Source organism: Lipophrys pholis, assembly GCF_963383615.2.
Source record: "Lipophrys pholis genome assembly, chromosome: 10".
In the NCBI taxonomy this organism is placed as follows: Eukaryota; Metazoa; Chordata; class Actinopteri; order Blenniiformes; family Blenniidae; genus Lipophrys; species Lipophrys pholis.
The window spans coordinates 22,661,626-22,688,001 of record NC_137640.1 but is presented as its reverse complement, the minus strand read 5'-3'; the positions used below and the strand labels follow the sequence as shown (position 1 = coordinate 22,688,001).

At 39.2% G+C, this 26,376-nt stretch overlaps 2 protein-coding genes across 2 annotated transcripts; one reads left to right on the top strand and one right to left on the bottom strand.

Annotated features, from left to right (window-relative positions):
* Positions 1-1,134: 1,134 nt before the first annotated feature.
* gipc3 (GIPC PDZ domain containing family, member 3) lies at positions 1,135-14,269 on the top strand. Its single transcript, XM_080473200.1, has 6 exons — positions 1,135-1,524; positions 4,533-4,718; positions 5,196-5,376; positions 9,764-9,873; positions 11,367-11,448; positions 12,867-14,269. Exons 1-6 carry the CDS (start codon positions 1,243-1,245, stop codon positions 13,016-13,018), a joined length of 993 nt encoding a protein of 330 aa, XP_080329326.1. The 5' UTR covers positions 1,135-1,242; the 3' UTR covers positions 13,019-14,269.
* Positions 14,270-14,388: 119 nt separating this feature from the next.
* Positions 14,389-26,305, bottom strand: tbxa2r (thromboxane A2 receptor). Its single transcript, XM_080473175.1, has 3 exons — positions 25,988-26,305; positions 18,920-19,801; positions 14,389-15,740 (listed from the first exon to the last, which is right to left on the bottom strand). The coding sequence occupies exons 2-3, from the start codon at positions 19,772-19,774 to the stop codon at positions 15,417-15,419; spliced, it is 1,179 nt and encodes a 392-aa protein (XP_080329301.1). The 5' UTR covers positions 19,775-19,801; positions 25,988-26,305; the 3' UTR covers positions 14,389-15,416.
* Positions 26,306-26,376: the final 71 nt, after the last annotated feature.

Genomic DNA, 26,376 nt, shown 5'->3' with positions numbered 1-26,376 from the left:
ACTCGGCACCACAACAAAGAAAAACGTTAAAGTTTAAATTTAAAGGTTATTACGACATGATTTTATCGTCCGGCCCACTCAAGATGAATTTGGGCGAGAAATGGCCCCTGAAGTGACATGTGTTTGACACTCCTGGTCGAGGCCATCACTTCCTGGTGTCATATTAGTTGATCAGCCAGCTCTGTCAAGTTCAATGTATTTATCGGATCACCTATTAAGTTATAATTAAATGGAATAGCATCAAAGCAGCTGCAAAAAACACGACCAACAGACAGGTGGAGACAGGTGAAATATAAAGAAAGCTAATGATTATTTTAAGATACCTATACATTTCAGATACAGGGTGAATACAGGCTAATGTCAAAGATCTGTAGTTGAGTGTCTCGTGTTACTATGAGGAGTTTCAGGAATAATGTGACTCTTCTCTTTCATTGAAGACTAACACTGTGAGGATTGTTTATCTATTCTGTTTCACAAATAATCTTTCCAAGGGTTTTGCAGTGATGTGGCCACACATTTTATTGTAGTGGGTTTGTTAAACTGATATTTTAAAACCTTTCTAATATAAAAAGCACCACATATCTATGCATGTTATCTACTTGTCGGCCCAGCTGTCATCTTGTGTATCTGTAGTCTGTCGGTGGGGTCAGAACAGGTCAGTGCCAAGGATTCACCTCAGCAACATCTTTTTTTTCATTCCCCGAGGCCAATGAGCAGGTGCAACCTCACTGCCTACCTCATGATATCATCTTACCTGAAACACTGGGACATTGTTTATGGCCGACTCCCCTCATGACCCAGTTTGAAAGTAATATTGCAGTTTTACACTTTGGAGGGATGTTCAGAGATTCCAAGTGCAATATGTCTCACAGCCAGACTGATATGGGGATTAGAGACGTAACCGTGTCCTATGTATGAGGAAACCTGTTGCCAACCTGATGGGTTTTGTCTGTGCCCTCTGTGCGTGAGCTGCTACAAGCTCAGGTGTAACGCATACAATCTTCAACTCAAGGGGCGTCAGGTTTCCAGCTGGTTGGGCTTGGCTGGCCTCTTTCAGACACTGTTGCCAGGCTACCCTCATCACTAATTTATCTGTGTTCTTCACCCCAAAGCTCATGCTCGGCTAGTTGGTTGGGTGGTTGGGCAGCCAAGTAAGGAGAGGGACAGTGTTTTTTTTGTCAGTCTGTCAGAGCAGTGCACCACCAGGGCTCCTAGACGAGGACCAGACTTGAGCCGGGGCTGATGCAGAACGGGGAGGTAATGAGCCCACAGGACTCCAAGGCAGCAGGACCTGAGGCCATGGAGGAACAAAAAACCCAGAGTCAGGGCTACGTAGAGCCCTCAGCGCCGCCACTTCCTCCCCCTTCACCGCCACCACCAGGGCCACCCGAATACCCAAGACCTCGGCTTATATTCCACACTCAGCTGGCGCACGGGAGTCCCACGGGCCGCATCCATGGATTCACCAATGTAAAGGAGTTATATGCCAAGATTGCAGAGGTGTTCAACATTTCCCCATCAGAGGTAAAAACAATGTTGGCTCGTAATATAACATGGATACAAAGGGGCAAAAGAGAGTGTCAATTCATATCTTCTGGTTTGTTAGCCCAGTTGTAAACAGGGGTTGAATTTCCACTCCAGGCTTTTTCCATGATGCACTATTGAAGATCATTTGACCTACTGTCTCCCAGACTTTGTACTCATCTGTGCCTTTACAAGATCAATAATGGAAACAGACCACCACCTAATGTAGTTAGTAAACAGTCACATGAGACATCAGAAGTTGCTTTTATAGATTTCAGTTATAGGTATGATCTTTGGACTTCAGAGTAAAACAAAGGTTAGTTATACTGTATTGCTCTAAGCAATATTCAAATTACAAAGTAGAGTAGGTGAAAAAAAAAAGAAGAAAACATGATTAAACCTCGGTTGCTCTTCCTCAAACTCATTCAAAGCCATCTGAATATATGTAGTCAGTCTTTCAAAATGCTTATCAGATAAATACTTCATATATCTGGTCCTTGAAAATGATCTGTCAGAGCAACAGAACACATTCAAATATATTCACTCATAAACTAAACACAGTGTGTTGTATTGTATTTACTCAAAGAGCCTCAATCCCTTCTATAATTCTCATATATGTGTAGATGTGTGACAGATATCACACATTTATTTTCATAAAATGTTTACCCAGCTCTGAGGAAGACAATTCAAACTGTCACTAGCAGGTCTAGCACAACATGTAGCAGCTTACAAAGCCAGAAACCTTGAGAAATCATATCCTACTCTCAATCTTTTATTCTAAATTGTTTTATCTGGACATCATATTTTTTCAGAGGGGTATTAACACAAGCGTCACACATAGCAGAGGTGGATAGTTGTTTTTTTTAGGGGAGTGATCAAATATTCAGTAAGAAGTGGAAATTGACAGAATTATTTTACTTTAATCCGAGCAGCTGACTCCGAGAATTTAATTTCAGCATATCATCTGCACATACTTAAGATAGTACATCATATCGTAAGATAAACCAACATGTGAACAACTGGGTATGATATTTTTCCATTATCTGAGCAGATCAGCATCATATTGTCATGATATTATACTAAACAAAAATATTAGCATTTTAAATTACTTCAGTAATAATGTTTGTTTGCTCTGTGGCCTTTTACCTTAAATTATGATAACACACCCTGCAACAAGAAAAAAAACAAACTATTTAGTAGTGGTTTGACCTTTTCAAATACCTATCAGTACTGTTAAGAAGGCCACCATGAAGGCTCTCCCTATCTGTGTATTTGTTGGCAATGAATGACTACTGATGAAATCGCAAGAGCTTCATTTCATTCTGTTGAGTCTGACCTTGATAATCCTGTCAGACAACTACCGACCGCGACTGTGTGTTAAACACGGTCCTGTTTCCTGCTTTAGATAACTATTCTATCTGTAATAGAAATGTAATTATGACACCTATGACAATGAGGCTCATAAACAGAACTGTGAATGCTATTATTCATTTGGTAAACTCTATCCATTTTAAATCTACAACTGGACATCTACACAAAGTATCGTGTCTGACATATGTATAGTACTTTCAGTTTCTTAAAGGTTCACTACAATATTACAACATTTCCACTATGACTGGTAACTGTACCTCAAGGCATGAGGGAGCTGTTTGTCCTGTTGCTTTGTGGGCCCATGTGCTGGAGGTGTAATTCAAATAACACACATGTTGTCTTACAAAAACAAGTATCAGCAACGTGATGACTGAAGCACAAATATGTCAGCAAAAAGCATTTGTTAAAATATGTATAGGTAAATATTATTTCAGAACAGGTTTTCACCTCTTGTTCTTTGAATATGTTGATATGTTGAGAAAGAATATGAATCAACAGTTTTGTGTGATTACTCAAGAAACAGCACAATAATAATAATAATAATAATAATAATAATAATAATAATAATAATAATAATAATACGTTTTATTTGAGTTTTCTTTAAGTACAATTTGTAGATATATTTCTGAAATCTAATTGATACACAACTATGCTACATTACAATATCCCTTGTTCAGCAACACCCAATCTAACTATATGACCTTGAGCGAGATGAGCATCTACAGGTTCAAGACCATCAATGGAAAATATCAGTGTTACTGTTTCCTTGACCCGGTGTGGACTCAAGAACAACAGTATCCAATAATTATGTAGTCAGATGCTACAAGAGACCTTGAACTGCAGTCGGATTGTTGCAATCGCCAAGATAATAACCGGGAAAAGGAACTGCCTCAAGATAGCAGTTCATGCAAGTTGTCAAGGATTTCCGTTATGGATTAACAAGAGAAAGTTGAACTTTGACCGTTGATTGCAGAGCACTGAGTTTGAGACCAATACACCACATATGAATTAGAAAAACGGTGTGAAGTCTGAGGAGGATGGAAGTTTTAACCAATATAATGTTAAATCAAAAGTACAAGTGCTGTTATTTATGAAAATTGATTAAATACATGGCTGACTTTACCTGGTGTTACCTTTAGACCCCCGACAAGGTCCCTTTTGAGAAAGTCTTCCCCTTCAGTGTGTGTTAGTATCAACACTGATATCTAATAATATTGTCAACAAAATATATTCAATGAACAGGTTCGGAAAACAGCAATTTATCATTTGGAACATAAATAAAGATATACTGATCTGGGGTGGAAACTTAATACTACCGATTTATCATTAACGTCGCAGTCACGGCTTTGATACTTTATCGTGTTGCTCTACTGCCACCTACTGTTGAATTTCTAAACTGCAACATCAACCTAGGAAGTCAAGTTATTTTTGACCAATTCAATTAATATGATATAATCATTTAATGCCAATCCTTCCAGCATTGCTTTGGGGACGATAAAAAACACTAAGCTCCATAGATTGTGCTTCTAAAATCAACCAAGATACAATCAGCTGAGCTCAACAATCAATCTCTTTATTTCCTGCTTTGCCTTTGTATCGTCATAATTGATCATGTCGGACTAACTTTCCCCCCGCAGATCCTCTTCTGCACCCTCAACTCTCATAAAGTGGATATGCAGAAGTTACTGGGCGGGCAGATCGGATTGGAGGACTTCATCTTCGCTCATGTGAGAGGAGAGACCAAAGAGGTGGAGGTCACCAAGACGGAGGACGCACTGGGCCTCACCATCACAGACAATGGAGCTGGATATGCTTTCATTAAGGTGAATTCAAAAGTAAACTTTCATATACTTTCCATGAACACCACTAAGTGTTTGTTATGTTTACCTATCCCTGGCAGCGGTCATGTCTAAGCTGTTTCTTTCAATTTGGATTAAGTGATGGAATGGAGAAGAAAGACACTTTTTCATCAGGGACTTTAACGCATATGCCATTTTATCAAATAGTAATATTTCTAACCTGGAAATAGGTTTACAATGTGTGTATTTTTTGTCGAGTTAAAACTGACCCAACTTTAATACCAAATGTACATATTCACATGTAGCAATAAATTTGACAAATATTATAGTGAACAATTGAGTGTATATTTAGATTTTTTTTTACCTTAACCCACAATCTATAGATTGCACATATACCCATAATTGTCAACACTTATAATATCTTTTGGTCTTTAAAAATGGCATTTTGTATCTGTTTTATAGTGTGCAATGTCTTTTTTTCTTTCTTTTTTTTTTTTTTAGAGGATAAAGGAAGGCAGCACCATAGATCGGCTGAAGACGGTATGTGTTGGTGACCACATCGAAGCTATCAATGACCAGAGCATTGTGGGGTGTCGGCACTATGAGGTGGCTAAGATGCTAAAAGAGCAACCGAGAGGCATACCCTTCACTCTTCGCCTTGTGGGGCCTAAAAAGGCCTTCGGTGAGTGGAAACTCTTCCATTATACAGATGGGGACTAGAAATCTCTCTATGCACCTGTGCAAGTAATACTTTGAGGTCTTTGCAGTTATCTAACCTAAAAATGTCAATAACTATCCCTGTAAAATGTGATCTTTTAAAAAAAAATTAAAATTAACTCACTTGGTTGCCCACGGTATATATTCATGCCTGATTAAATATTAAAAGGGAAACCAGCAGGGTTCCTATGATGAAAACCAGTAAAGCTTGGAAGAAAGGCGGGGGAAAAAAAATTGCCTTCTCCTTAATTTTAGTCATAAGTCCTCTGCCTACACGTGCAGCAGGAGATTCATTACATGGATGTTAAATATTAACATCCTGCCACCAGGGTATATATTTTTTTAATGGTAGGACTGTTTTTCCAGTGGTTGATGGACTACAGTGCTCCTCGGTAAGTTTCCATTTCTCAGGAGGCAAACAGGAAGCAGAGACAGGAACATTGTGCTGATGACTGGCTGTCGGCCAATGAACCTGGAAAAGTTGTTACAGTTAGTGGCAATGATAAGTGACCAGTGTTGTCGTGAGGGTTGCTAAGGAATGACAGTATGTTTGAGTAAACGATAAAAAAAATGTTTCTGCTCGGATTAAAATAAATGCGCAGTAGGGAAAAAATAATACATTGAATTTTTTTTTAAAGTAAATTCTACCCATGCTTACAGTCAGCAATGTCATAAGTTATACTTTGATGTTATTAAAAAAAAATAAAAGGTAGCAAGTTTTTTCATTCTTACCACAGTTACAGACTATCCAATCTCGAATAATGTGTTTTTATTGCTACGACGTGAGAAACAAAGGCTTTTCAAGACGTGGACGTGTAATGTTTACAGGAAATCTATGAGGAGAAAAGATAAAGACAATCCTCTTGCAGGGTTCCTCATTCACAAGCACACACGCACGCACGCACGCACGCACGCACGCACGCACGCACGCACGCACAGTCCCTCTTTTAATCAAAATTTGAACTTCCTAAAGAGATACTCACCTAACCTCGCCCTCTACTTTAATAGTAAAAATGTTTCAGTACCTTTAGCGAGTGTAAATGTCCTCATGTTAGACCTTAAAAAAAAAAAAAAAAAACTGAACTGCTTCACCAGTGGGAACACTAATGTCTTGATGTTTACATTCCTGATCCCAGGTCAACCTATCAACTCATACAATGCGATGAAAACAAGAGCACTCAACACTGATTGAATGAGATAAACGGTTTGCTTGCCGTCTCGTTGTAGGATCACTGGAGTCATGATTGGAGTCACTGCCAACGACATCATATATATTTCATGGCAATGTAGTTGTTGTTCCTCTATTGCTGCCATGGGGCTTTCATTTGATTTACATTTCACCCATTTATCTCCAAGCAATAAAAACACGTGAAAAAAAAAACAACGATTTTTTTTTTGTGTTTGGATTTTGTGTCACCAGTAACAATTGGACAAGTATAGATTAAATATTCACTTGCACCATACCTTCTTTCATTGCGATCCTCACCAAACTTTTAACTTACACTGACGGAATAAATGTAAATTTTGTTGTATTTCAAAGTAACTGGAAGACGGTAGAAAGTGCAGTTATACGCAGGAGCGTCCTACTGGAGTAGCTTGAGGTTTCAGAGAGTTCTTAGCAGCAGGGCTGATGAAAACAATATAATAGCTGAACAGACGATCGGCAGAAAAGTTGGTAAAAAGAAATTTTACATCCCGATCTTCACTTCATCCCCCTCTTGGTTGATATTTGCCATGACAAGTTTGTTTTCGTCTTTTCTGAACTCTGACAGCAGCAACAAAGCGACACTGCCGGATGCACTACCATATTGACAACAGTGTAAACTGGGAAAGCGGATATTTCTAAGTGGAAGCCATCTCCATTACTCCTTACTGAAGATTTCACCTTTTGCCTCCTCCATTCAAGGAATGTATTTACCCGTCAAAAGTTCAATAAGTTGTTTACTTATTACTTCTTGTTTGAAGTGGCAAAAAGGGAAGTTTCTTTATTGGAGTGTGCCTGAAGGACTCGGAGCCCTGCTGGCCACAACCTTGCTTATCAGAAGGAAAATCAAAGTCATTGTTGGCTACTTAATTTCCTACCATTGATCCTTAATGAATGCTCTCCTCGGTGTTATCAGTGACTCCAGGGTGCAGCTGACTTCCGTGCGCGTTGAAAAAGTGAGCAGGAGTTATTCTATTCTAAAAAATTTTGTTTTTTTTCAACACAAACCTTCAAAATGCTTTAAAATACATATTACCAAGGATTGTTTGTGACTGACAGTGTTGTGACAATCCTATTACAGATGTCTGTTTTACATTGGGGGTTCATGGGAAAATGCTTTTTCATCCCAGGGGATGGTTTTCTAATGTTCCTAATTTTCTTACATAAAGTGGCCCCTGACACAATTTTGCACCAAGAAACAGCCACATAACCAACTCTTTAATACATAATACATACTCGTGCAACCATTATAACCTGTCAAGTGTGAAACCTTCACCTCTTTTGCTTGGTGAGCTGTTCAATCAATCAATCAACTGGGAAAGCAAACAAAAATAATAATTTTTATCTATTTTTTCAGATGGGTGTGCAGCTGAACTGATAGATAGTATGTAAGTAATAATAATAATAATAATAATAATAATAATAATAATAATAATAATAAGTAATGTGAAGTAGACATAAGCAATGAATAGCAACGTCATGACAATGCAGACCCAGATGAAAGCAGGAGATTCTCACTGTTTTATTTGTGAGATCATCTGCAGCCTGCAAGTGATAAACAGGCTTCACACTGTCACAAACATTTCCCCATAACTGAAATTACCTCTGACCTCCAGGACAGAGAAGATTCTCTAGTGAAGCAGACATCAGTTTCCACAAAAATTGCTGCAGATATTCTTTTGATAAGTAATTATGCTTGCGTGTTTGTGTTCCTGTGACAGTTCGTCTGGACAATCAGCTCCAAAGTTCTTGAAAGTTGTCTGGACGACAACAGTAATCTACATTACAGGCATATGCACTTTGCTGACATGGACTTACGCAATTGCTGTGGCAATAAAAAGACTGAACGTGGGGTGGTAATATATTATATGAGCTTTGAGAAGCCGGCTTACATTTCTTTTGTCCCCTTAATGACCTTTTCTGTTAAATGGTTGACAGACAGACGGGAAATGCATGAGTCACATTTCCTCGTGACGAAAACATTTCCCTCACTTGAAACTGTCCCATCAATATATGTGTGAAAAGTATGAAATGAATATACATGGGAGGATTATGACATCACTACATCCTGCGCTTCGTTTCACTTTGACTCCTTAGGACTTTTCCCATACACCACTTATTTGAACAATATAATGCGATTATTTACTTACACGAGTAGCAGGAAAACCCCATTAAATGACCAGCATTCAAAACATTTGGAAGTTAAATGTTGCTTTTTTTAATTCTAATACTCATCCAAACAAGTCAATGTAAACTTTGGCAGATTGTTTTAGTCTACGCTGAGTCTGTTCGTTCTCAAAAGTTTTACATGTTTTGTTGCTTCAGCTTGGTGTTTATTTGGTGGCACATTAGTTTCATTACAACAGGTTGACAGCAGACTACCTTTGAATTTGGCAGTAAAAGCCACTGTCACTCAGTACCTCTGGGCCCCCTCCCAGTTGGGGGTCCCCTCTAACCGGAGCAACCAGGTAGCTTCCTAAGAAACCTGAACCACCTCAACTGCCCTCTCAATGTGGAGGAGTGGCAGCTCAACTTTGAGTTTGTGTCCCGCAGAAAACACATTTCATTTGCTCTTTCTCACGTGTTTTGGTCACAACATGAAGTCATAAAGATAGGTCTAGGCAGGGACGTAGGCCGACTGGCTCAGTTCAACAGTCCAATGCGGCGACTGTTTCATGATTCCTCTTCCCATCCTTCAAAAGACCCCAGGATGCTCCACTCGGGCAAATGTATCTTCTACTACTCCAGAAATACGTGCGCTCTCTTGGTCCGTGAGAGAAACCGTGCATTCAGACATGGAGGTGATGATCTGCATCCCACAACCACTGCACAGTCAAACTGGTACAGACTGTTCCGGTGTGATGGAGCCACAAGGACAGTTTCATAAAGCACAGGCTCAAACCTTCTGATTCCGTACATGATGCTTTCCTGACTGCCTCAACCTCAATAATCACAATAGAAAAGACAATGCCCATCTTGAACTGAACTAGTTGAACAAGTATTAATTCTAGTTAAAGTGACCATTTCAGCACAAAAGACGTACACGTACACAATGTGTGATCTTCGCTTGATTGATGATTCTCATCCTGTGTGTGTGTGTGTGTGTGTGTGTGTGTGTGTGTGTGTGTGTGTGTGTGTGTGTGTGTAGACATGATTGGAATGAGAACTAAAGCGCCAAAATCTAATGAGGGCAAAATGGTGAACGGGAAGGAGACACTGCGACTTCGCTCTAAGGGCGCTGCTACCGTTCAGGAAGTGGTAAGTTTCACTCGCTGACAGACTACGGACAATAAACAGCATCAACATCCTTGATGTACTCGAACAGCAGCGCATGAAACATTTAGACACACCGGACATTACATGCACTGCTGAAGAGAAATGGACATATTGGATTATATAAACCCTTATTAATTTAACTGATTGTCATTACATTCAAAATGTTATTGAAACCGCAAGACTTAAAGTATACTCACTCCCATCCCAATAAACTCTCAAATTAAAAATATGACAATATGAGTCAAACCTGCAAATCATCCTAATCTCAACCCTAAACTTCACCTTAAAACATATTGTAGCAAACAATACTGTCATAACAGCCTTGAACATTATACCTGCCCATCATCATTTTCCTCATTTTAAATGCAATGAAGCAAACGTAACGAATTCCCAATAATGTAATAAAATAGTATTTGACAGTGCCATCCACTGCAACAATTTTTCTGAGCAAATTCATAAGCAAAACACATTTTTCATTGCAGTTGTTACTTTATCAAATCATTTTGTTTAATGCTACTTTGCTGTAATAACCAGCCAAAAGTGTAATCATGTATAAAATCATTGGCAATATTAGCTCAGATATTTTATTACAGATGATTACAAGACTGGCAGGTAATTGTTTGATGGCCATTATTACATTATCACCTAAAAGATTTTAATGAGAAAGACTTAAGATGATCCTGGCGAATAATTTCTTTCTCGACTAAACAACGATTTTATTTAAGACTCGGTCCAGCAGCAGCTGCCGTTCTGTGCAGGTACATTATACACGTGCTTGAGATGACTGTGGTTGCACATTGCTCCCAAGGAGTAATTACAAGCCGGCTTTTATTGTTTTAACTCAGCTGATTTGTTAACTTATCTCCTCAACGGAAACAAGGTCTTCCCATTCACTGCCACACGGAGTTCGATTGCCATCTGCTACACACTAGATATGGCTTTGGTGGTGACTAGTGAGGGGGTGTATTAGGAGAAGTTCCTGTAAACAGAGTGCTAACAGATTATTTGAGTTCTCTCTCTCTCTCACACTTACATATCTGTTGACCTCACTCATGGAAACACAAACAAAGTAAATTCTTTTCCTGGAAATGAGCTTTGTCAACAAAGTGATTATCACTTCCCAAACGTCCTCGTTTTAATTCCTCGTGGCCCCACTATGGAATGTTCATGTGTAAAAAAGACATGGGAGGATAGATGTAATGTGAACATGGTTGAACCTTATTCCTTTTCAAAATTTATGGAAAACCGAAAACAGTTGTTTATTATCCCTATGGGACACATTTCACACATTTTCCAGGCAAACAGTTAACGCCTGATGAATCCCTCTGAAGTATAATATAATCAGGCTGAATGAAGGCAAGTGGTCTTTTATATTCATGTACTGGGTGTGTATTTGTGTTTTCTATTTAGAGTGGGGACACTTGAGAATAACTACAAGCACCTCTTTGTTTTTTTTGTTTTTTGTTGTTCTATAGCAGAATGAGTTTGAAGAACGAGCTACCAAAAAAGTGGACGACCTGTTGGAGAGCTACATGGGCATCAGAGACTTGGAGCTGGGTAAGATGACCCACATGGCACTGTCATCCTTGAAATTTACCCTCGTGTCCATGTCGGAGTGCAAGAAAAAAGTGGCTCCAAATATTGATAAAGTCACCAATAGTGCGTTGAGATTGCATGCTTTTAATATTAGCCATGCCCTTCTTCCTTCTGGTGGAAGTAATAGATTGTTTTAATTGCACTGGTGTGCTTTCTATTCAAATATCTTGTATAACGTCAAGATCTTAGAGAGCTTTGCAAAAATATTCGGACGAGGCAAGTCTTGACTGTGAGTGAAATGAGTATGTTTCTCCGGAGCTTTTCATCAGTAACTCAAGGTCGCTTTTGAGGCGAGGGAGTCAGTGACGTTTTCATGCAGATCTCAAGCATGCCATTTCAAACTTTAGTGAGCAATAACCTGAAGTTAGGCATGGACATAAAAAAGGTGAACGCTACCGCATGAAGTAGTCCTTGAGTTAACATTTGATTTTTTTTCTTTTTTTGACGGGGTCAAAAATAAAAGAGCATTAATTCAGTTAAAAAGAAAAAAAAGAAAAAGGAAGTATTATATTGCAGGGTGGGATGCTCGCTTACACCCCTGCTGAACGTCACAACACTGTCATGATATGTGGAACGAAAAAGAGCTATTGACTTTCCTCCCTTTTTCAGACTTTAAAAGCCTAATTTTCCCAAAATATATTTGTATCATAGGATGCTATTTAAAAGAAAACACAGTACTCCAAAATATTTTATTTATGAAGGATTCTGAAAAATGCCTGCGTATGAACATTCAGCATATATCAGGGTCATTTAATGCTTCTTTTTTTTTTTTTACATCTTTGGAGTATTTCTGACATTTAATCATTTAGGTAGACATTTCTGCATGTAGTACTGACAATATATTCAGGGTAAAAAATGTAATTAAAAAGATCCGTTTTTTTATTTATTTGATGTTTTTGAATTTGTATATTATATTTTATGATTTTATGGCATTTTGGCTCTGTGTTGAATAAGAACATCACAGATGGAGAAGCAAAAATATCTTTTCCAGATTATCACATCTCAGTTTCGTGTTTTAAAGCCAAACATCCAGTACTTTTCTGATCTGATTGTAAACACAACAACACTACTTTAAAAAAAAAAAAAGAAAGAAAAAAGAATCCTATAGGATGTATGATTTATTATCTTATCATATTCTTGTTAGTGTCTGCCTCCAAGAAAACATATTTTACAAGCTCATGTAAAAGAAATAAATGATTTGGGCATTATTTTCAGGATGAACTACTGTTTCTTCCACCGTGTCCTTTTGGCACTGCTGGATAATCAAAGCAACAACACAATGCTTTAGAAAGAAACTTTTCTTTGGGAAAGAAAATGTATTAACTCTGAATTGATGACACAGTGAAAGTCTTTACTCCTGCGCGCTCTGTTATTTGCAGCCACCACCATTGTGGAAGCCGGGAAAGACAAGAAGAACCCTGATGATTTTGCAGAGGCACTCGACTCAGTTCTGGGAGATTTTGCCTTCCCTGATGTGTTTTTGTTTGATGTATGGGGAGCTATCGGAGATGTGAAAAATGGTCGAATTTAGACGTTAACTTTAAAAACCTTGCCTTCCAAACCTAACCACTTTCTTCACAGTCCAGATGAGGTTCCGCAGATAACTCAACGACATCCCTTTGAAACAATCAAATGGTAATTATATGCCTTTTCATTTTTCACGTCTTCGAAAATGATGTCAAACTCACGAAATCGGTTTATATGAGTTGTTTCAAGCGGGAAAACTTGTGATTGGAACATTTGTTTTCATATAAATGAAGATTTAAGGATAGAACGTGCCTGAGGGCTTCTTTCTCAGATCGAGGATTGTGTGCATGTTAAGAAACTTCGACAGTGGACATCAGTGAGGGTTTCATCCAGGATGTTTGTCAAGCTCATTTCCTATGCTTTGACGGCCACTGGAGGAAAAAGCCGGACGGAAACACTTTTAGAGTAACTGCAAAGTCAAAATGAATTCTTTTTCTTATTTGTTTGAAAAATCTAAAATCCTTGATTGTAAATTTTCCAGACGAATAAGGAAAATGATTTAAATGAGGAAAAGATAAGAAAAGGAATGCGTCTGTGTGCATGGCCCGGAGTTTCGGTCTTCCAATATATGTGAAATTTATCCTTCCTGCCTCATTAATCAAAGCTGTCGTCTGAAAATGGCATGCCAAGGGGCCCCGCCTCTGGACTGGATGTCAAACCGGAACCCAACCCACTGATTTGCACAGTAAAAATAAATAAATACAAGTTCTTTGCATGCTTGTGTGACTCTGCGAGCTTGTAAACGTTCTCTTGAAGTTCTGTGGTGAACAGTTTTGTCTCGAAAAATAAATGGAGGTCTTCATGCTCACCAATAAGGTCATATATTCTAGTTGTGTTACACTTTTGTCATGTTTCAAAGAGAAAGTGTACATATTCCACATATGCTTTAATGCAGCAATTATATTCCATCACCCCTCTGGGCTTTATAATAGTATTGACTGTAACGAGAAGGTAGCACTGGACTGCTTGTTGCTGTTCACTGTAGTCGTTTCCTGGTTTTTGCGAAAAAACATTAACATGCTGTGAGTTTCTGTGACTGTTTTTCCGTACATGTAAGAAAGTCAAATTGGATCTCAGACGGCAGATATGTAACTTCTGACCGCACAATCTGAGCTACATCAGTATTCATCATCAGAACGTGATGCTCTGCTTATACTTTGTTAATGACTGCACCACTTGATGAACAGCTGAATAATGTATGGCACAGTTGTGTTTAAAATGTTTAAAGTGTAAGTAAATTAAATGATACCAGCCTGTGTGTGTGTGTGTGTGTGTGTGTGTGTGTGTGTGTGTGTGTGTGTGTGTGTGTGTGTGTGTGTGTGTGTGTGTGTGTGTGTGTGTGTGTGTGTTTATTTTGAACAGAAATCACATGAACAAAATTGATGGTAGTTTATTTGAACCTACAGTCTTAAGCCATGTGCTTCCACACAGATTCCACGTTTACATTTTTGTTATATTTATTGATAATTCAAGAGGTAAAATGAAACACATATCTGCCATTGTCATTAATGGAGCTTAGACTTTTACTAGCTGAGTGACAGACTGACGACGGTGATAACAGCATGTGCAGGATTACAGCCATTAAACATTGCATATCTAAGCAACCATGTCGTGCACAAAATATGGAAACTATCACTAAATTAGCTTAACTTGTAATGTAATTGCACAAATTACCAAACTGTTTGTTCATCATTTAAATGACAGAAACCTGCAACCATGTGCTAATATTCCTGAAATAACTTAAAGTACACATGCACACCCATGTGCAAACACATATACACATGTGTTAAGGGCAGCGTGTAATTGCACTTCTTTCAAATGAAAAAAACAACAACAACAAAATAATAGATTGCCTAAAACCTTTATCAGGTAAAAAAATGTGATAATTTGATTAATTGAAAATCAAATTTACTCAGATTAAAAACTTTTTGTTTCACATATTACTAAATGTTTTCAATTAATACTCGCATTTATCGAATCAAGTTATTACATACATCTTTTTATATAGTTTACATTGGTACATATATACAGTGTGTATATATATATATATATTTGGTGGTGACTAGTGGGGGGGGGTGTAAATTATATATTTATTTATATTGGAGCAATACTTCAAGAGAAAAAAATGCAAATACAGTTTTCTTTTTTATTGATCGATTGAAAGTCTGATCCCTCAATCTAATAAAGTGCCATTTAAATGATATCATCAATCTGAAAAAAACATACAAAAAAACCCAACATTACTAAAGATATGCAATGAGTGCACAAGAGTCAGTGCTTTCAGATTATTGGTGCAAATCTGCTAGTTATCTGGAAAATGTGATGCAAAAAAAAAAAAAAATCAAAGAGCAATTCCTGTAATGCCACCTAGTCTGCTGCCGCGTGAATTAAAATCCATCTCATCACGTAGAAGGCGTGTGTAGCTTTGCGGTAGGTTGGGAGGTCAAACTTGATTTCGTCATCTCCGCTATTTGATCGGAACCCATGCTGCTCACGAGCGAAGGCCGTGTATACCTGCGGACAGTTTCTCTGAAAGATGGGTACAAAGAGACGATAGAGCCTCGGGACCAGTCAAAACTGGGGAAGATTCTTTTGAAAACGGCCCTACGAAACAGGATGTAGACCCACGGGTCGAGGATCTGGTTCCAGGTGGCGAAGCGTATCCAAAGCACTAAGTATTTGAATTGTAGGGGGCCACCGGACAGCACAGTTTGAGCAATAAAGACCTGGTGGTGAAGAGATACGAGAAGGGGAGAAGGGCAGGGGGGCGGGAAGAAGAAGGGAATAGAAATAAAGGATTAAAGAAAATTGGTTAATATTGCACATTCACTTGGACCTTCACACCACCCCCCGCAATCAAACCCGTGGCTTTTAATATATCTGCAGCACTTTTTTCGTGAGGTAAGGCCTCATCAGCATTACCTTACCTCAACAGTCTCCCACAGGGCAAAACATGCTAACTATCTCCCCCTACAAGTGACAAATTGGCTTCGTGCTTCTTGTAAGTTTTGTATTCAGAATTCAGCTGGTGTCACAGTTGGGTTCTCCTGTGGTTTACGTCGAAGCGGTGTAAGACAAAGAAAGAAAGAAAAAAAAAAACTTACAAGAAGCAGGTGTTAAGAGCCGTTGCATGCAAGTCTCAAGATGAAGTATGAGCCACGGGTTTTGTGGTGCACACTTTGTGTCAGTAGATGTGCTCCAGTGACTGATAAAAGTAAGACGTTTGCAGGGTGACGGTAAATCAGCATCTAAATAAAGAACATAGAGCGATTCACACAGTTGCCAAATAGGAACAAACAGTGGATTTGCTGCAGCTTCATTATATTTTCATTGCAATTACTCTGCCTGAACAATTATCTTGATGTTTCACTCATTACTGAGAAGTTATGCAGCTCAGCTCTTTGAGTAATTAACCAAAACAGCAATATATAAAATCAATACGGTATCATGAATCTGGGGGGGAACCATCTGTGTTAGCTTCAGCAAATGGAAGAAGGTGGAGAGACAATAAACAGCAATGACTGAAACTGTTCCGAATGAAATTATGAACTTGTGGTTAATGGTTTGGAAGCTGTAAGACACAGGTTAAACTGTAAAGTGCAAATGAGTCCGTCCATGAGTTTCATTAGCAGATGTTAGGGCCATGCTGATGTCGGCGGCCAAGCCCATAGTATGATGGGGTGCACAGCCATTATAAGTGAGCTTACAAACATTCAGACTTTTGCTTTACTTTTTACTCGCCTTAGCCGGGACACTTGAAACGTGATGTATATCCAGGGGTCAAATATCTGATTGCAGGTGGCCATTCGTATGGCGAACAAAAGCTTTTCATCGCTCACGGGAGCAGCAGTCACCACGCTCACCAGAATATATATCTGTGCAGGGTGTCACACAGCTGTGGTTAGATAGAAGTGCTGAAACATACTGTATGTTATCCAGTCATTGATTTTATGTGCTTCCCTGATTTAATTCTGGTTCTTGCAAAGAATGCAAGAGTAAATGGATACAGATTGCTACCCTTTCATACAGCCATTTAAAAATATATCTCCATCTCCACGTGTGGGTTTAAATTGCTTTTTGACTCAGACGGACCCGTATATCATGGCCACTTTCCTTGCGATTTCAAACGGGAAGAGGAAAAAACAGATTTTTGCCTCAGAGTCCGTAATAATAAAGTTAAGTACAAAAATATTGATGTTGCTTCAACAATCATGTTCTTACATTATATGTTTAGGATCCAGTCATTGTAGTTGCTTGACCAAATGGGACAACAACTAGAGGCAGTAAGACATGAAAGTTGCAAGTAGAAACAAAATAAATAGCCAAACTCAACTTTATGTCACTAAAGATCATCTTCAATTGACAAACAAAGTTGTATAGCGTGTGAGTTCATATCATTATGTTAATCTGGCAAGTAGTTGCTTTTGTTGCCACGTTGCATATATGGTACTGATCGCAACAGCAATTGTGTAATTTTCTTTCAAAGGCAATTTGTCATGCTCGTTTAAGTGGGAGACATTCGGGGGCTCTTTCATCCAGGGTAAAAACCAAAAGGGCTTTTGGGTCAGCTTGTTAGAAGCCTGTATAGCTACAAATAAATGAAGCATATCAGAGGAAGGCGAATTACAGTGTCTTAGGACCTTGCAATGCCTTATTAGGTTTCCAGCTTTTGAACAGCACTGCAGATAACAAAAAGATTTGGATAGCTAATGGCCGGGTGTCCGCCATGGCTGTGAAGATATTCTTTTTTGTGGTGGTTACTATAAGTCATTCCACCATGCGATAATATTAGTACTAATACTGTTAATACTTTACATTTTCTGTAATTCCCTAATGAGTGACTCTGTTATTTCACATTGCATTACAGAATAAACAAACTCAATGAGTCAAAAAAACCAAAACAAAGTACAATGTTAAAAAGAATGTAGAGATCAAGCAAAAAAGTAAAAGAATTAGTGAGCAGATATGTCCCCTCTTTCTACAGAGGAAACAAAATTGAATTCCTCCAAAGGGCTTATCACCACATACCACACACTGTGATAGGCTGCAGACTGTAGTTACAGAGGCCCACACTCATTTAACGTGGTTGAAATAGGGCCAGAGATGTTCCTGTGGTGGCCAATTGCTGCTTAACAAGACCAAAGTGCTCAATTCATTTTGCAACTTTATGCCAGTTAACTTGGTGGGTCTTCAGAGACGGAGTGGCAAGCCTTACAAATTTGTCTCGGCTGTGAATTGCAATTCAAGCAGGTAATACACAGTAAGAGATGTTTCTTTTTTTTTTTTTTTATGCATCAACATTTTTGATATGCAGGGATATGAAAATTTCTTCAGTGACTAACTTTGGCTTGGGAGGTTATCGTCTTCTTTTATGTTTTAATCTATAAAGAGAAAAAGCTTACATTGAAATATAAAAACACCTCAAATTCAGACTGGCAGAAGGTATTGTTGTGCTGGATATGTTGGCCAAAGTCTTCATTCATTTCTTTTAGTCTCCTATTCGGCGTGACAAACTAGCTTTTACCCTTCAAACAATTGAATTAAATTCACTATGACTTAATCTGTACTGTACACTGTACAGTGAGCTTCCCCCCAAAACGTAACATTGATAGATACAGGTATTGATCATATTTCTAACAAGGACGGACATTAAAGAGGCAAAGCGGGTTAAAATCTGACTTTAGGTTGAAACTTGGAAGCAGGTTGTCGCCACAAAGCTCTTCATACTGCCTAATCGTGGCCTCCTGTATTCAGTAGTTATCAGAAACCAAGCTCAAGTGGACAATTCTTTGCAAATGTTTAAGACAAGTACACCTTTCCAATGGTGTGATCACATGAGTACAATCATGGACCCTGCACCATATGTCTGTGGAAGATCAAGTTAAAGGCAAAAAAACAAACTCACCAGGAGGGGGCACCAGCAGACAGATGCGATGGTCATGATTAGGATGAGCTGTACCATCATCTCCACTTCATGGTCTCTGCGGCGCTGGGTGCTGTCCTGCCCACAGCACACCTTGATCAGGGTCACCACACTCACTGTGTTCAGGAAAAACGACGCAGTGATGCAAATCAACCCGACCAGAGAGAAGAGCAGGGAGAAGACCAGGTCATTTCCCTCTGAGCTGATGTTGAAGAAACACCAGGAGCCAGGCATCTGCATGTGGTAGCTCCCGATGCCTGTCAGGGGCAGCAGTGCAACGCAGCCAGCTGTCATCCACACCATCAGCACCATGGAGACTGTCCTTCTCTTGGGTGCGCTGGTGGAGCGTGCAAACGGACGGTTGATGCCAATAAAGCGCTCCGTGGCCATTGCAGCACTGAGCAGCAGGGGGCACAGTCCATAGAAAACCATTGACATTCCCATGAAGTTGCAGAAGTGGCAGTCGGGGTCCAATTCGCGCCAATTAAAATGTGTTACATAGTAGGAGACCACAATGGAGCCTGTGACCAGAAGCCCCATGAAGTCAGTAACTACCAGACCGCCCAGGAAGATTAGAAAAGATGACCGAGAGCGATTGTGTGTCCGTCGGAAGGATTTGAGCAAAACAATAAAGGCGATGAGATTGGAGCTGAGACCCAAAGTGCTGAAGATGGATGAGTAGTAGATTGAGGCGACAGTGGAGTGGTTCTTGAATGGAGGGCTGCTGATGGAGTAGCACAGTGGTGTGACGTTGGCGCCCGGCAGGTCCGAGGAATTCATGGTGGCCAGCCGATGTGGAGTTGTTTCATTCAGACCACTCAGAGATGGAAAGACCATGAAGGGGATTTCATTTTATCCCTTGACCTCAAAATACAAAAAGAGAGAAGTTACATTTCGTGAGATTTTGTACAACTCAAGGTTTAACTTGCCGCAAGGCAGAGATCACAGAACGAAATGCATTGAATCTCACAACAGAAACGAGATGAGCTGCATAAGCTGCTCATCTGCTGTGGAGTCTGACTGCGTGAAAGGCAAGTCAAAGTTGAGAACTCTTTATACGGAACTCATCTATTTAATCTTGTGTGCAAACTGCAGGCTAAGTGGTTCTTATCTGCAAATAAAACTGAGTATGTTGCATATTGGCTTGATGTTATCTTCTGTTTTCTCGTCCATTATATTACATAGTACTGTTTTTGAATAATCAGCAGCTTTGCATGTTTCAGGAAAATTTTGAATCAGCACTTTCGAATGGTTAATAATTAAATGATTTATAAAAAAAAAAAGGCTCATATGGAAATTAGATGTGATGTTCTTTTTTCCATATTTTAATGATCTCTCGCTTTCTCTCTCTTGCTGTTTTCAGTGACGAGAAGGTTGTCAGGGGCAGGTTCTGAATAAATGTTCTTGAGTCCTACATACATGCATGCAGACATTCCTGTGTCAAAACTGACATAAGGAACCCCCGATAAACCAAGACATGGGGAGCGTAGGTACATTATTCACAGATCGTTTTGGGTGCAACGATTTTTTTTACCGATCAGACTGATTTGTGCTAAGTAGTAAAAATCCATCAGGTCGGATACAAAAATTGAAATGTCCTTTTAGAATATAGATTTTGTTCTTGGAATAAAGTGAGAGGATTATCAAGATGGTAATCGAAAGCACAAAAAGTCAAAATAACAGTTCAGACGGAGCAAAACACCCATACAAAGCACACAGCGAAACAGTGACAGCATGGGATGGAGAAGGAGTGAGTGACACAGAGACTGAAATAGAGAGAAGGAGAGCTGGCTTATCCTGGCAGGAAATACAGTTGTGAAAATGGCAGTGACAGAGACACAAACAGGAAATAGACACATGGGGGTCTTAATCAGTTTCTTATGATGTCCCAGGCCTTCTGTTCTCCATTATGTCCTGTGTTATTCAAACGTTTGTGTCTACTTTAAAGGGAATCCTAACAAGCTGAGGTGAATTCAAACATGGAAAGAAATCATTATTCATAAATGTAAATAACAGGAGTTTGGCATATCAGGTGGATATTGCTAACTAATAAAGAATGTAGGAATAATATAAATTATAAATCAAAAAGACTTTTGGTCAAAACAGACACATTTAAAGTCCACTCCTACAGTATACCCATTAAAAAAATGTTATGTGCAAGAGTTCAAGCATTTGATTGAAAAACACACCCCTTTTAGAATTCAGCACTTTAGCCTGTGGAGTAAATGAATGTTTCCTGATGCACAGGCTTTGTCTGAGCTCATTATCTCCAAAATGATGAACTGCTGCTTAGGGTCATAGAAGATTATAACAAGCGATCGCATCAGACTGTGGGTGTAACTTCCTGAGTCTCGTTTTGTCAGTGGATTGTGGGAGTAAGACAAGTATGTTGTATTTATTTTTTTATTTTTTTTTGCCCTTGTCCTGTTCGGCAGCTTGAGCCAACAATATGATGTGATTGAGAGCCAAGTAAGTAAGACAAGTATGTTGTATAAGTGTTTGTACTCGTGTTGCATTTTAAGTGCAGATGAGGCTTAAATAGCTTATGACACCATATTCTATGTTAATTTAATTATTTTCACTGTAAAAAACAAAACACTAAGACCTACACGTCTGGGCTTTCACTGCAGTCCTGTCCGCCTTGGGTGGAGAATGTGGTCCAGATAGCATGGCTGTCAAGTCCAGGAAGGGACTGGAAGTCATCAGCTTAGTGAACAAATTCCTTAGTGACAAGGCCCCAGGAATGGCTGCAATATGCCCAGAGCAGCTTAAGGACCTGGACATTGTGGGGCTGTCCTGATTGACATGCCTCTGTAGTATCACACTCAGGTACAGTGCCTTCAGACCGGCAGACTGGGGTGGCGGTCCCCATTTTCAAAAAGGGGACTGGAGACTGTGTGCCAATTGTTGGAGAATCCCACTTCTCAGCCTCCCTGGCAAAATCTACACTGGGGACTCCGACCAATAGTTGAACCTCAGATAAATCAGGAACGGGACAGATTTCCACTGGCTGTGGAATAACAGACCAGCTTTTCACCCTCTCACAGATTATCAAGGGAGGATGGGAGTTTGGGAATCCCATCTACATGTGTTCTGTAGATTCGAAGAAGGCCTATGACTATGTCCCCCAAGATGTCTTGTGGGAGCTGCTTAGTGAGTATATAGTACTGTAACCACTGATGTGTGCTACCAGCATTCACTGGAGCGGATCGCTGCCAAGTGTGAAGCGGTTGGGATGCGGATCAGCACCTTCAAATTTGAGTCCATGCCATGGTCCTCTCATGAAAAATGATGGCATGTCCTCTCCAGCTAAGGGGGGAGCCCCTTTCCCCAGGTGGAGGAGTTTAAATATCTCGAGGTCTTATTCAAGGCAATGCAGTCACTGTAGTGGACTGTTGTGGTTAAGATGGAGCTGAGCTATAAAGCAAAGTTCTATGTGTACCGGTCAGTCCACATCCCCACTCTCACCTGTGATCATAAACTTTGGGTCATAACCAAAAGAATGAGTTCACAGATACAAGTGGGGTGGCGGACGTCATGTCCTCGAGGTCCCTCTAGAACAACTGCAGGAAGTTGCGAGGGACAGAGATATCTGGGCTTCCTTGCTCTCTGTACTGCCAATGCGACACCATATACGAACTAAGCAGGAAAGAATATGGATGGATTGATGGATGGAACGCTGTAAATGCAGTAAACATCAGCTTGAAACTGAAAGTTAGATTTTTCTAGTGGCAGTTATAATGAACTCTTCAGACATTATTCCATGAAACACTCAGATTGCATCACAAAATAAATAATCATGTTATCATGATGCTCATGCCAACGTTTTCTTCACCTGCTTGTATATTTTGTTGCAGAGGTTCGTTTAGTATGCACGCCTCACAACGTTAAGAACACTGGACTGCACAATCCATCTAACACTGTGGCTTAAAGAAGCAAGCCATTTCTTAGGTCCTTCAGACGTTTCCTTATTCCAAAAAAGGAACAGCAGTCTGGGAAAAAAAACCCTGTAACTTCTGGCCAGATGTGTGGCGATGTAATTGTGTGTGGGAACATTACACAGTTTCACATGCATGGCGGATCACAGAGTGGTAGTTTGCAGGGAAAAACCAAAGCATTTGGCTGTAATATTGCAGCACAGACACACCAAGCAGGTGTCTGTTTTTAGCCGGGGCCACCCTTGAAATTGTGTGTAAAAAGTGAGAAACAACAAACCCCCGAGCAGTGGGAATTCCTGTCTATGTCTTTATATCGCCTCAAATTCTTAAGCAGTGGTTCTGCAAACGAAGATTAAAGGTTCGTGACCTATGCTTATGAGTGCTTGACTTCTGAAAAAGGCTGAGCTTTGGTCTCATTTGACATGCCTTTGCACAAGATCATAGAGCCGAGTTGAATCTATCAATTATCTTCTCATTCAGCGAAGGAAAACAAGAGGTAACTTGCACGCCACACCCAAATCACGTCGGAATCAAAGCTGCCTTGTTTGCTTTCTAAATGTTTTTTTGGGAAAAGTTGAGGTTTTATTTAAAATCTTTATATGCAAAATCCTCTATCGGAAAATTTGTGAATGAGAACTGACTTCCGCACTAAATGATGTAATCTCTTGATTGCTACTTGGCCTATGGAGGCATGTTTAAAGTACTTTCTGCGGTATATATTCAGCTTGTGAAATGAATTGTTGATTAATTAAAGTTGTGGTCATAGTTTCCTTTTTGTGGAAACACAATTACTTGACATGAACAATAGCTAAAAGATAATGCTCGGGTGAGTCAGAGGACGATTGGCGCCAGCTCCACTATTACCTTGAAAACCCTTCAAATGTGCCATTAGCCAAAAGTGCTTGTTATCTGGAATCAATACATCATATTGAATATTGCTGCATGGGGAATGCAGGATAGAGGTTTCTGATTCTAATTGAGCAGCACAGAATCATGGGATTTGCATTTGTCCTGCAGAGCATGAATTTTGAATGTGTATATGGAGGCAGAGGCTTTTAAAAACAGGAGGTAGGGGTGTTTTGTCACCTTCAAATACAGTCTCATTTGCAATGGTTTAATCCCAAATTACATTTTCTTGACCGTTATATTTGAAGTGAATACAATATTTAATTTAAGCACGAACAGCTATGATTGACAACATAATGATGGGAGTTTGTCATCTAATCAGAATATTAATAATAGGGTGCTTTCAGTTACTTGGTTTCCTCCAATGACTCACAACTCACTGGAAGAAGTCACTGTTTTAGTACATCCATTTTAATACATAGCATGCCTTTCTTTCTTTATGACTGGAAACGGATATCCATTAGTGGTAAATTGACTAACCGTTGACCTTTGACCTTTAAACTTCTTTTTTTATTCCAGGAGAAGTGAATGTCTTTTTTACGTTGCACTTTAAAGTGTTTATCAAGCTATGAATACAAAACAGACAAAATATGGAACAAAAGATGAGTTACTCCTTAAATCAGACTGGTTGTGATTGGTTAGTTGTCGACAGCTGTCAAAATTCATTGCAAACCAAATTAGTTGGCATTTTTGTTTCCAGCAGAGCATCTGACAACATCACAACAACATAATATTGTTTAATATGAATTCTTATTTTCCAAAATAAACATCAAGTTATTCCATACTGAAAACAATTAGTGGTTTGCCTCATTGTCTTCACCTATTAGACATAGCTTGTCATGGTGAATTGTCAATGGTGAAAATATCAAATTAAAAATACTCACCTTATTGTAGTTAGATAGTTCTTTTTGGTTCTTTCATGAGGTTTTTTTTCCCCTTTACTTAAGAGCAGGGTTATGAGTAGACTTTACACTTTCAGTTTGTCACCATTTTTGAAAAGCAACAGTAATTTATCATGTAATTATGTACCATTGGATCAATGAAATAATAGTTGTACTTTAAGTCTAAATTTTCCGTCTGTTCTCCACCTCTGCATATTGATTCATTCGTGGTTTAATTCTGCTGATTACTTTGGAATGCATATGCCCCGGAGAAAATAGCTGTATGTTGTGGATACTTTTATAGTTTTTACATTAGAGACGCTTACTCAGCTGTGAGGCACATGGCAGTTTCTTTACTTCAATGATTGAAGAGTTAATTGTTTTGTTTGGCATTCCTACACAAATAACACATGACATAAAAAGTTTCAAACTTCTTTTAAAGCTCCGATAGCAAAGAAAATGGGAAAAACACTGGTTCTCATAAAAGAATGAAATATTTGTAGATTATTGATTTTCCTCATTTCAAACTTGAATACTGAAAAAAAACAAAAAAACTCCTGTGATATTTTAGCTTACCCTTAGTTTAACAGTTTAGGGAGAAATATTTGACTTGTAGTAATTCAGTGTAGGCTGAAATGCTTCTGCTTCAATGGCATGTTTCAAACACCCCAAAATTATATCCAAAACTTAAAAAAAAAAAGAAATGGTTGAAAAGTCGGTATCAGTGTTTTGGTTTGATGTTTGTGACTGAGTTTAAGACCTGATGAAACGTTTGTGAAACTGTTTGCCAACAGACCAGTGGAGACTTTCCAAACGTCACTGGTCAAATCTTCAGTTTCTTGTTAAAAAAGAGCTCAACAAAGATTCCAGCGAATCTTCATTTAAAACTTTGCTCCATCTGTGGGAGTTTAAGCCTGAACCCTGATCACCTGCTCCTGACATTGGAACACAAATTTGACCATTTCTTTCAAATATGCTGGATTCTGCTTGTTCCCAACAAAGTCAAAATGGTGCGACATTTTTTTTTTTGCACTGCATTTTGATAGTGTCTGGGAATAGTTCACAGAGTTATTAAACTGCTCCTAGAAAATACAATTAGCCACTTCATGATGAAAAAAATGTAAACCTCTCTGAGCATGTTTACAAAGATAGCACAGAAAAATGTGACTGAGAGAAGTATTCCTTATATAAGACTCAAAGTCTCTTCTATTTACGGCTAATCTTTATCCTGTTTTCTGGCAGAAGTCCTTGTACATTTCCATAAATAAAATAACTCCAGGAAAATGTTATATGCATTTTTAATGGACAATTAAGACTCGTCTTACCATCAACAAAGTGATTCCAGGCAGGGCCAAGCTCACTCTGAGTTTTGAAGTTTTCACTTCTCAATCCAAGCCATCTCTGGGATCTTGTGAGATTAATGACGACAAACACAACGAGCCACTGCAAAAAGATGAGGGAAAGATGTACCAGTAAATCCCATCTAATAGAAGAAGAAAAAAAGAGAAACCACAAAAAGCTTCTACATTACAAAGCGGGCTGTCAGCAGTCACTTTCTGGATCAACTCTTCTCTCTCTTCCCCCAGCTGTGTCCTCTCCTCAAGCAGCACACACACACACACACACACGCACACACATACACTTATCTCCCCTCCTTCAGTCGCTCTTCCTCTCACTCCTCTTCCCCCTCCCCGGAAGACAAAGGGGAAGGACT

Coding starts and splice junctions, on each gene's coding strand:
- gipc3 (XM_080473200.1), top strand. CDS start 1,243: ATGCAGAACGGGGAGGTAATGAGCCCACAGGACTCCAAGGCAGCAGGA. Junction 4,719..5,195: donor CTGGATATGCTTTCATTAAG/GTGAATTCAAAA, acceptor TTTTTTTTTTAG/AGGATAAAGGAAGGCAGCAC. Junction 11,449..12,866: donor CATCAGAGACTTGGAGCTGG/GTAAGATGACCC, acceptor TGTTATTTGCAG/CCACCACCATTGTGGAAGCC.
- tbxa2r (XM_080473175.1), bottom strand. CDS start 19,774: ATGGTCTTTCCATCTCTGAGTGGTCTGAATGAAACAACTCCACATCGG. Junction 15,741..18,919: donor TCTGCTGGTGCCCCCTCCTG/GTGAGTTTGTTT, acceptor CTTCACCACCAG/GTCTTTATTGCTCAAACTGT.